The sequence below is a fragment of the Pseudomyrmex gracilis genome, unplaced genomic scaffold, assembly GCF_002006095.1.
Source record: "Pseudomyrmex gracilis isolate BER0280 unplaced genomic scaffold, ASM200609v1 scaffold_2298, whole genome shotgun sequence".
NCBI classification, from domain to species: Eukaryota; Metazoa; Arthropoda; class Insecta; order Hymenoptera; family Formicidae; genus Pseudomyrmex; species Pseudomyrmex gracilis.
The window spans coordinates 1-12,505 of record NW_018022882.1 but is presented as its reverse complement, the minus strand read 5'-3'; the positions used below and the strand labels follow the sequence as shown (position 1 = coordinate 12,505).

The following is a 12,505-nucleotide window of genomic DNA, read 5'->3' as shown; positions in this document are numbered from 1 at the left end:
GCGCCCTTATTGGCTTACATTTAATAATTCATATCTCAATAAATATTGCCAATTTTGCAAAATGGTAAATAACTTTTCTGTTCAGAATGACCCGATCTACCTACACACGGCGGCTTTATAGTTCGTTGTCAGACACCCTGTATATATTACACGTGTGAAGTGCGTTTGTGGTAATACCAACATCATAGCTTTTCGATGAATATCGACGGCAGATATTATACTTCTGTAAATCCTATTTTCGGAAATTGGACTGATATCTTGATATGTATTCATGTGCTCAATGCGGAAACTGTAACCAAATCATAATGTATAAAGTGTTAATTTTTTACGAAAATAAGAATATACAACTAAATCCAAATAACTAGAAATGTACGTAATTTATGTACTTTTCGACTTTTAGTTATTTTTTAAAGGCATGTACTAATTTAATTTTTCTTAACATTTCTAGTTTTCTTATTTTCTTACCTAGCAATTTTGAACATTCCACAAGCATGGTATAGAAACACAATAAGCATTGCAATTGTTACAATCAACGAAAAAGATCCTATTCCCAAAGCTACGAATGTATGCACTAATATGACATAGGAATATTTTTCGTGATTGATAAAATATTCAGTAGGAATTAATTTCTTATATTTATCTTCGTAAGACATGTTTACCGACGAATTCATGTGAAAAGTAGTTGACAATACTGGACTGACCAAAACAATAATCGCAGCAGTAACACAAAACACTAAACGTCGTATAAAACAATTAAGATCTAATATCAAATTAGCATACTAGAAAAATAGCGTGTATTAAAGAATGACTGCATATGAACACAGTACTACTATTTGTTTGTGTGTTATTTTTGATTTGAAATACTTTTGTATGTCAAAAATTTTATCATATTGTTCAAAAAACTATCGAACAATGATTTTTATGATTTTTATATCAAACATGTTTAGTTTTGTTTTTCTTATTCTCGACATGCCGTTTCCTACTGCGTAAAAATCTGATATTTACAAAAAAAAACAATTTTGCTAAATCAAACTATTGTTATTGTAAGTAAAGGTTTTGCAATTATCATACAAACGGTATATTTTTGTGTATAAAATATTACGATATTTTTGACTTCAAACCAATTCAGAACACAATAGTAGATCGCGCTGTTGTCACTATTCTATTTAGTACTATAGGAGTATTTTACTTGTAAGTATAGCCGTTTGACGTCTACCAATATCTCCGTACTTGTCCATGATGGTCAATTCATTGTTTTCCAGATTTTGACAAACATATTGAAGTTCTTCCGTTAAATACTTTAGCTGTTTGAGTGTACAAAAACATAATTTACCGTTGCACTTGCCTCACAAAGAACAAATTTGAAAATATTTACCATGTAAAGTTATAAAATGTGCTTTTGTGTAACACTTTGACAAATTGAATGCAACAATTATTAGGAACTTACATTTTCGGTGTTAACGTAAAACGAATTGTATTTTATCGTCACGCAAATAGAAGCAGAAGCGATAGAAAAAATTTTGATATAAAGATCGGGAGTACGTTTCATAGTTAAAAGTGGTGTAAGCTGTAATTAATTTTTCTTTGAAATATAATAAAATGGTTTGTTAGTCATTGATAACCTTCGATAAAATCCGATATACATACATAAAAGAAGTAGTAAAACATACCTGAAATATAATGAGAGTTATCAAGATGGTATAACTGCAGTGCAACTGAAGTCGGCCGAGTTTCGAATTCTGATAAGGCCATAAACCGACTGCTTGCAAGAGAAGTCGATTCAAACTGAAATACCGATCTTTTACATTGATCATCCCTTTGCTAGCTTCCAACACATGTAATAGGCAGAAAAAAAAGAAAATGTAACTTCATTTTTCTTCTCATTTTACAATAGTATTATTTATTATTTGATTACATATTTTTCACATTTTCTATCTTTGAAGTAATTTTGTTATTTTGCATTTTACCCTTTAAACTTTTTCTAATTCAACCTAAATGGCCGCAGAAAGTCCTATAATAGCAATAACCCCATGAGATCGTAGCAGTTGCAATTTAACACTTCGGATGGGACGCATTTTTCTATCAAGTAATCGATAAAACAACGAAAGACATTTAACAGATGTTCTTTCTCAGTCATAGAATAATGTTCATGCAACAAGTGATGTACAAGTGTAACGCAGGCGCACTTCAGTCTTTTTTCACGATGTGTCTGCACATACTTCAGTTCACTGTAAGTGTTTATGAGATGCGTTCTACTTTTTCAAATTTGTGCAAACTACTTGATTTATTATTGTAAGATATATACACATATAGATACAGAAAAAAATAGTTTTTTGTACTGTAATGTACTTAAAACGTAATGTTGTTAAGAAGAATTAGTTAAGTACTAAATTCATGGTTTTATTATACTTCTTTATAAATGTACAGCTTTTTTTTTAGTAAATAAATTTTTTTTATAAATGCAACAAACTTAACTATTATTTATTACGTCGACGTGTACTATCACACGGAGTATAAAACTGTAAAATAAGATACCGATGCGTTTAACAACTGAAACATACATTTTTTTATTTTTATTTAATTTACCTTCAGTGTAATACTACACAGTGAATATTTTTCATACCGTGGCAAAACATTGTAGAGATGCTATAAACAATCCACCGACATTCAGACCAAATGTCTTGTTACTTCTTTGTAATAGTAGAACTATTAGCTTTTGAAGATGCAGAGGAAAAATATACCACGGAATTTTATATCTACATGTTATTAAAATTGAGAATTAAAGTGCAATGATATAAACAATGAAATAATTCTAAATGTATTTAGTGTTTTTTATAAAATTATATCGACATACGTCATATATATCTAAATATTGTGAAGTGTTTTTCAGTACAGTACCGAGAAGTTGTGGATATATAATAAAAATTTTTCTTACGCAGCCAGAAATACGTCATTATAGTGATCTGTAACTTCTTGACCTATAAAATTAGCCCAGAACATATATATAAAAGCGATTGCTGTTATTACAAAATGTAACAGGAGTTCTTCGATGTTGCACGTGGTGGATGCAATCTGAACAATCTAACAAATTAATTACAACAGTGAGCATACTTTGAACATCTTAGTTTGGTAACTATATAGAATAGGGGAGCCCTTTCCAATTAGCTTCTCGTTCTCATATAATGTAAATATGACTTTCCTGAGTTTCTAAATGTTTTAACCGTTGCTTTGTTTATAAAAAAGTTATGATTAAAAAAAAGTTTCATAAATAACTTTTTTTTTCGACAACATTTACATTTTTTGGGTGTTGAAAGCACGTAGGCAGAGGGGGCTGCGCTCATACCCCCGCAAGTTGAGGTGTTTTGCACCTTTTTCTGCTCCCTATTTGAAACAAAATAGAAAACGAATTCCGATTACAAGTCGCTTCATGTCGATAGTAAGTACGTGATTTTTACCGACACTTAATAAGAAGTCGTTTTCTATTTTTTTGTCGAGAGATAGCAGGAGGGAGATGCGAAGCTCTTCTACCTGCGGGGGGGCGCAGCCCCTTTCTGCCTACATGCTTTCAACACTCAAAAAATGTACATGTTGTCGGGAAAAAAAATTTATTTATGAAACTTTTTTTGATCATAACTTTTTTTATAAACAATGAGCGACGGCTAAAACTTTTAGAAACGTACTTAAGAAAGTCATATTTACATTATATGAGACCGAGAAGCCAATCGGAGGGGACTCCCCTATTCTGTATATTTACCTTAGTTTTTATATTTGATCTACAATGCAGTACAAACATATGTCTTTATTAAAAAAAATATTATTATTGCAAATTTCTTGTAAATATACATAAATAAGAAATGATACTCACACGAAAGATATTGAAGCTCAACGTAAGTACACCAAATATAATTAAGATGAAGTAAGTCTTCTCGAAAGAAGATATTAAATACGTAGAGTACCTTTATAAACAAGAAATAATATTAAAAATATACTACATGTATTACATTTGCTTTAATACTAACATCATAGCTTTTCGATGAATATCAACGGCTAATATTATACTTGTATAAATTGTGGTTTCGGAAATTAGATTAATATCCTGATATTTCTTATTGTTTACTGTTTTCTCGATGCGATAACTGTAAAGAAATTGTGACGTGTACAGTATCATGTGATAATAAGTAATTATGGCAGTAAATAAAAATACTCTTAAATATACATAATAAATGTTACATAATACATATTCACTTAGATACACACACTACAGAAAAAACAAAAAACATTTTCAAATCTCTAAAAAATAACAAGACAATTTTATGTTGCTTTTTAAAGACATGTGATGTTTAGTTAAAAAACACACACACACACTTAATTATAATATAATTTATATTTATCGTAGAAATTACAAATAACATTTTATTAACTTTTTCCATAAAATGTAAAAATTCCCTAAAAATTTCTATAAAATGTAAAAATTTAATAAAATGTTATTTGTAATTTCTATGATAAATATAAATTATATTATAATAAAGTGTTTGTGTGTGTGTTTTTTAACTAAACATCACATGTCTCTAAAAAGCGACATAAAATTGTCTTGTTATTCTTTAGACATTTTCCATAAAATGTAAAAATTTAATAAAATGTCTTACCTGGCAATTCTAAACATTCCACAAGCAAGATAAAAAGATGCAATAAGCGTCCCAGCTGTTGCAAGCAACGAAAATGATCCTAGTCCCAAAGCTACGGCTTTATGCACTAATATGACATAGAAATATTTGTCTTNATCGATAAAATATTCAGTAAGAACAAGTTCCTTATATTTATCTTCGTAAGACATGTTTACCGATGAATTCATGTGAAAAGTAGTTGACACTACTGGACTGACCAACACAATAACTGCAGCACTAACAAAAAACACTAAATATCATATAAAACAATTGAGATCTAAAATCAAAATAACATACAAAAAAAGATGCGTGAAATGAAAGAATGACTGCATATGAACACAATAATATTCGTTTGTGTGTTATTTTTAATTGAACTATCTTCGTATGAATTCTATCAAAAATTCTATCATACTTTTCAAAAAATTATCAAACAATACTTTTTATGATATCAAGCATGTTTAGTTTTGTTTTTTTTTTATCCCCGACATGCCGTTTTCTACTGCGCAAAAGTCTCTTTTAAAAAAAAACAAACAACTTTGCTATGTCAAACAATTGTTATTGAAAGTAAATTTTTTTGCAATTATCGTACAAGTTGTATTCTTGTATATAAAATATTACGATATTTTTGACTTCAAACCAATTAAAAAAATAATAGCTGATCGCAATGTTTTCACTATTCCATTTATTAATGTAGAACTACTTTACTTGTAAGTCTAGCCGTTTGACGTCTACCAATGTCTCCGTATTTGTCCATGATGGTCAATTCATTGTTTTCCAGATTGTGACAAACATATTGAAGTTTTTCCATTAAATACTTTAGCTGTTTCAGTGTATAAAAACAAAATATACCGTTACATATGTCTCACAAAAAAAACATTTGACAATATTTGACATGTAAATTTATAAAATGTGCTTTCGCGTAACTCTTTATAAAAGTGAATGCAACAAATATTGAGAACTTACATTTTTGGTATTAACGTAAAACGAATTGTATTTTATCGTCATGCAAATAGAAGCGGAAGCAACAGAAAACATTTTGATGTAAAGATCGGTAGTACGTTCCATAGTCAAAATTGGTGTAAGCTATAATTAAATTTTGTTTGAAAAGTAATGAAATGTTTTGTTAGTTATTGATAACCCCCAATACAATTAAATACACGTATATAAAAATATTAGTAGAACATACCTGAAATATAATACCAGTTACCAAGATAGTATAAATACAATGCAACTGAAGTCGGCCGAGTTTCGAATTCTGATAAGGCCATAAACCGACTGCTTGCAAGAGAAGTCGATTCAAACTGAAATACCGATCTTTAACATTGATCATCCCTTTGCTAGCTTCCAACACATGTGATAGGCATGAAAACAATGGAAATGTAACTTCAATTTTTTTCTCATTGTACAGTAGTATTATTTACTATTTGATTAAATATTTTTCACATTTTCTATCTTCGAAGTAATTTTGTTATTTTGCATTTTACCCTTTAAACTTTTTCTAATTCAGCCTAAATGGCCACAGAAAGTCCTATAATAGCAATAACCCCATGAGATAGAAGCAGTTGCAATTTAACACTTCGGATGGGACGCATTTTTCTGTCAAGTAATCGATAAAACAACGAAAGACATTTAACAGATGTTCTTTCTCAGTCATAGAATAATGTTCATGCAACAAGTGATGTACAAGTGTAACGCAGGCGCACTTCAGTCTTTTTTCACGATGTGTCTGCACATACTTCAGTTCACTGTAAGTGTTTATGAGATGCGTTCTACTTTTTCAAATTTGTGCAAACTACTTGATTTTTTATTGCAAGATATATACACATATAGATACAGAAAAAAATAATTTTTTTGTACTTCAATGTACTTAAAACGTAATCTTGTTAAGAAAAATTAGTTAAGTACTAAACTCATGGTTTTACTATACTTCTTTATTATGAACTAACTCTTCTTTATTATGTCGACGTGTACTATCACACGGAGTATAAAACTGTAAAATAAGATACCGATGCGTTTAACAACTGAAACAAACAATTGTTTATTTTTTCTACTTTTATTTAATTTACCTTTAGTGTAATACTACACAGTGAATATTTTTCATACCGTAGCAAAACATTGTAGAGATGCTATAAACAATCCACCGACATTCAGACCAAATGTTTTGTTACCTCTTTGTAATAGTAGGACTATTAGCTTTTGAAGATGTAGAGGAAATATATACCAGGGAATTTTATATCTACATATGTTATTTATATTGAGAATTAAGGTGCAGTGATGTAAACACACAATGAAATAATTCTAAATGCATTTTAAGTTTTTTTATAAAACGATATAGACGTACGTTACATATGAGGTATAAGAAGTTCTATATATAGTGAATTTTTTTTGGCGCTATCGAAAAATTGTGGATATAATAAACATTTTTCTTACGCAGTTATAAATACGTCATTATAGTGATCTGTAATTTGTTGACCTATAAAATTAGCCCAGAACATATATACAAAAGCGACTGTTGTTATTACAAAATGTAACACGAGTTCGTCGATGTTGCACGTGGAGGATGCAATCTGAACAATCTAACAAATTAATTACAACATTGATGGCATAATTTGAATATCTTAGTTTTTATATTTGATCTACAATCCAGTTCAAATATGTCTTTATTAAAAGAAATATTATTACTGCAAATTTTTTTTTCTTGTAAATATACATAAATAAGAAATGATACTCACACGAAAGATATTGAAGCTCAACGTAAGTACACCAAATATGATTAAGAGAAAGTAAGTCTTCTCGAAAGAAGATATTAAATACGTAGAGTACCTGTATAAACAAGAAATACTATTAAAAATATACTACATGTATTACATTTGCTTCAATACTAACATCATAGCTTTTCGATGAATATCAACGGCTAATACTATATTTGTATAAATTGTGGTTTTGGAAATTAAATTAATATTACAATATTTGTTATTGTTTACTGTTTTTTCGATGCGGAAACTGTAAAGAAATTGTGACGTGTACAATATCATGTGATAATAAGTAATTATGACAGTAAATAAAAATAATCTTACGTATACATAATAAATTTTACAAATATACACTTGGATGCACACACTACAGAAAAAACAAAAAACATCTTCAAAATGTCTAAACAATAACAAAACATTTTTATGTCGTTTTTTAGAGACATGTGATGTCTAGTTACAAAACACACACACACTTATTTATAATATAATATATTTTTATCGTAGAAATTACAAATAATATTTTATTAAATGTTTACAGTTTAAAGCAAATGTCTTACCTGGCAATTCTAAACATTCCACAAGCAAGGTAAAAAGATGCAATAAGCGTTCCAGCTGTTGCAATCAAAGAAAAAGTTCCTATTCCCAAAGCTCCGAATGTATGCATTAATACGAAATAAGAATATTTTTCTTGGTAGGTAAAATATTCAGTAAGAATAAGTTCCTTATATTTATCTTCGTAAGACATGTTTACTGATGAAGTCACGTAAAAAGTAGGTGACATTACTGGACTAACGAAAACAATAACTGCAGTACTAACAACAAATACTAAAAGTCGTAACAGATAATTAATATCTAATATCAAAATAATAGAAACGAGTATTTAAAAGTGGCAGCATATAATGAACACAATAATATCCGTTTATATTAATAAATATATATTCGGTCATGAGAGCCGTTCGCTAGGTGTTGTGCAGAAATTATACGTGTATATATATACATATATACGTGTTCACGTGTAAATTTTTTTTAACACGTGAAATTCGAATTGTAATAACAATTCTAAAATTCATATAGGATGCTATACTTGCATCTCGTACATGAGAGATCCCAAATATCTCCCTAATTGAAATTAAATTTATATTGCGAAAAATATCCGTTTATATGTTACTGATGTGAATCATTTATATCTCAAGAGTTCTATGTGTATTTCTTAAGAAATTGTTGCACATATGTTCTTTTTATGACATCAAGCATATTAGGTCAAATTTTGTTTTTCTTACTTTGAATATGCAATTTGTTTTACGCTAGAAATTCTGTTTATACAAAAAATGCGACATTTTTTTGTGGATGAGCCATTGAAATCTTTACAACTATCGACATGCGACATATATATTTTTGTGTCTAACATATTGAGTAATTTTAGACTTCAAACCGATGCAGAATACAATAGCAGATCGTGCTGTTGTCACTATTCCGTTTAGTAATGTAGGAGTATTTTACTTGTAAGTCGAGCCGTCTGACGTCTTCCGATATCTCCGTACTTGTCCATAATGGTTAATTCATTGTTTCCCAGATTTTCACAAATGCATTGAAGTTCTTCCATAAAATATTTTAGCTGTTATATATGTAGAAACAAAGTTGCACTTATTTCACAAAGTAAGAAAAACTTGCTAATGTTTGATAACTTTATAACTTATGCGTTCGTGCATATCTGTATACTAGTGGATACAACGAATACTTACATGTTTGCTGTTAACATGAAACGAAGTGTATTTAATCAACACGCCAATAGAAGGGGAAGCGACAGATAAAATCTTGATATAAAGATCAGTAGTACAATTCATAGTAAGAAGTGACGTAAGCTACAAATAATTCTTCTTTGAGAAATAATACAATTTCAAATCCTGTTTATGATAATATACGAGTGACAATATATAATATCAAAACACAAAAATAATAGTATAAAATATACCTGGAANATAATACCAGTTATCAGGATAATGTAAATGATGCGTGACTGAAGACGGTCAAGTTTCGAGTCTTGATAAGGCCACAAACTGACAGTGTGCAAGAGAATCCGATTCAAACTGAAATACCTATCCTTGACATTGATCATTCCTTGACTTGCAATACGTATGGCAGAAGTGAAAGAAAAAACGATAAAGTCATTTTTNTTCTTACTTTACAGTATTTTTCACTATATGAGAAAATAGTTTTCATACGTTTTACCTTTTAAGTAATTTTGTCATTTTGTATTTTACTCCTAACTCTTTTTCTAATTCAGCCTAAATCCCGTAGGAAGTATCGTAATAGTATAGCAATAACCCCATAAGATCGGAACACTTGCAATTTCACACTTTGAGACGCACTCTTCTCTTAAGCAATCGATAAAACGACGAAAGACATTGACCAGGTGTTTCTTTCTCATACATAGAATAATGTTCACGCAACAAGTTGTGATGTAAAAGTAGCGCACGCGCACATCAATTTTTTCCAAGTTGTGATTACACATGATCCAGTTTTCTATATGCGCTTGTAAGATATGTTTCTCTCTTAGAAGATACGATGCTGCTACACAATTGGTCATTGTAAAGAAATGTAGGTACAATACGAAGAAGTAACAAATCATGATTTTGTATTTGTGTAATACGATGTTTAGTAAGTTTTTTAATCGAACTTATGAGTATCTTTTATGTAAAACTACATGTTGTAACTAAAAAAAACACAAGCGCTTCAAAGACAGTTGGTTTATTTGCAGTAATGACTATTTCATACACATTATTGACACGTATATTACCGACATCTATTATTCACTATTGCGTGGAGTACATCACAGTAAAATAAGATACCGATGCGTTTAACAACTAAAACATAAACTATTTGTCTAGTTTTTGTCTTTTTTAAAGAATATACCATTTAGTGTAACATATATTGAATATTTTTACCGTGGCGAAACATTGTAGGGATGCTATAAACAATCCACCGACATTCAAACCAAATGTCTTGTTACCTCTTTGTAATAGNAGAACTATTAATTTTTGAAGATGCAGAGGAAATATATACCACGGAATTTGATATCTACATATGTTAATTATATTGAGAATTAGAATGAGGTGGTATAACCAAACAACAAAATAATTATAAATGTATTTAGTTTTTTATAAAAGTATATCGACATACGTCACATATTTCTAAATATTGTGAATTGTTTTTCAGTACACTACCGAGAAATTGTGGATGTATAATAAACATTTTTCTTACACAGTCATAAATACGTCATTATAGTGATCTGTAATTTCTTGACCTATAAAATTAGCCCAAAACATATATATAAAAGCAATTATTGTTATTACAAAATATAACACGAGTTCGTCGATGTTGCACGTAGATGATGTAACGTGAAAAATCTAACAAATAAATTAATTACACACCATTGATAGGACACTTTAAATACTTTAAAAATAGTATAAAATCTTTATGCGACATTATATTTATGTATATTATAGTTTTGCATCGAAATTACATTATATGTAGTTTTTTTCGAAGGATACATATTTCAGAAATGATACTCACAGAAAAAATATTAAAGCTTAATGTAAGCACTCCAAATATTATTAAGAGAAAATAAGTTTTTTCGAAGGAGGATATTAAATATGTAGAATACCTTTAAGAACATGAAATAATATTACATATATATTACACGTGTGAAGTGCGTTTGTGGTAATACCAACATCATAGCTTTTCGATGAATATCGACGGCTGATATTATGTTTCTATAAATCTTGTTTTCGGAAATTAAATTAAAATCTTGATATTTATTCTTGTTCGTATTGTGCTCAATGCGGAAGCTGTAAACAAATCGTTATGTGAAAACTACTAGTTTTTTTACAAAAAAAGGACTATAAAAGTAAAAAAAATTAATTAGAACTGTACGAAATATATGTACCTTACGTCATTTAGTTATTTTTTAGAGATATGTGCTAATTGAATTTTTCTTAACATTTCTAGTTATTATTGTATTTTCTTACCTAGCAATTTTGAACATTCCACAAGCGTAGTAGAAAAACACAATAAGCATTGCAATTGTTACAATCAACGAAAAAGATCCTATTCCCAAAGCTACGAATGTATGCACTAATATGACATAGAAATATTTNTCTTGATCGATAAAATATTCAGTAAGAATAAGTTTCTTATATTTATCTTCGTAAGACATGTTTACCGATGAATTCATGTAAAAAGTAGTTGACAATACTGGACTGACCAAAACAATAACCGNAGCACTAACATAAAACACTAAATGTCATATAAAACAATTAAGATCTAATATCAAATTAGTACACTAGAAAAATTGCATGTATTAAAAAATGACTGCATATAAACACAGTAATATTTGTTTGTGTGTTATGTTTGATTGAAATACTTTCTTATATCAAGAATTCTATCATACTTTTTAAAAAAGTATTAAACAATGACTTTTATGATATCAATCATGTTGAGTTTTGTTTTTCTTACTTTTGACATGCTATTTTCTACTGCGCAAAAATCATTTTTTTACAAAAGAAAACAACTTTGCTATGTCAAACAATTGTTGTTGAAAGTAAATTTTTTGCAATTATCGTACGAGCGATATATTCTTGTATACAAACGATTAAAATATTTTTTATTTTGAACCAATTCAAAATACAATAGCAGATCGTGTTGTTGTCATTATTCCGTTTAGTAATGTAGAAGTATTTTACTTGTAAGTCTAGTCGTTTGACGTCTTCCAATATGTCCGTACTTGTCTATGATGGATAATTCTTCGCTTTTCAGATTTTGACAAATGCATTGAAATTCGTCCATTAAATATTTTAGCTGTTATATATGTAAAAACAAAATTTGCACTTTGCTCACAAAGGAAAAAAGCAATTGATACTATTTGATACCTTTATAAAATATGCTTTCGCGCATATGTTTATACTAGTAGATACAACAAATACTTACACGTTTGCTGTTAACATGAAACGAAGTGTATTTTATTGTCACACCAATAGAAGGAAAAGCGACAGATAAAATTTTGATATACAGATCAGTAGTACATTTCAT

At 29.0% G+C, this 12,505-nt stretch overlaps 2 protein-coding genes across 2 annotated transcripts; both read right to left on the bottom strand.

Annotated features, from left to right (window-relative positions):
* Positions 1–2,464: 2,464 nt before the first annotated feature.
* On the bottom strand, positions 2,465–4,026 carry LOC109862734 (odorant receptor 43a-like). The gene is made up of 5 exons (XM_020442869.1): positions 4,020–4,026; positions 3,866–3,956; positions 2,936–3,081; positions 2,624–2,756; positions 2,465–2,550 (listed from the first exon to the last, which is right to left on the bottom strand). The coding sequence occupies exons 1-5, from the start codon at positions 4,022–4,024 to the stop codon at positions 2,503–2,505; spliced, it is 423 nt and encodes a 140-aa protein (XP_020298458.1). The 5' UTR covers positions 4,025–4,026; the 3' UTR covers positions 2,465–2,502.
* A 532-nt stretch (positions 4,027–4,558) lies between these two features.
* LOC109862733 lies at positions 4,559–5,994 on the bottom strand. Its single transcript, XM_020442868.1, has 5 exons — positions 5,851–5,994; positions 5,628–5,747; positions 5,370–5,484; positions 4,647–4,914; positions 4,559–4,568 (listed from the first exon to the last, which is right to left on the bottom strand). The coding sequence occupies exons 1-5, from the start codon at positions 5,992–5,994 to the stop codon at positions 4,559–4,561; spliced, it is 657 nt and encodes a 218-aa protein (XP_020298457.1).
* Between the last annotated feature and the right edge of the window lie 6,511 nt (positions 5,995–12,505).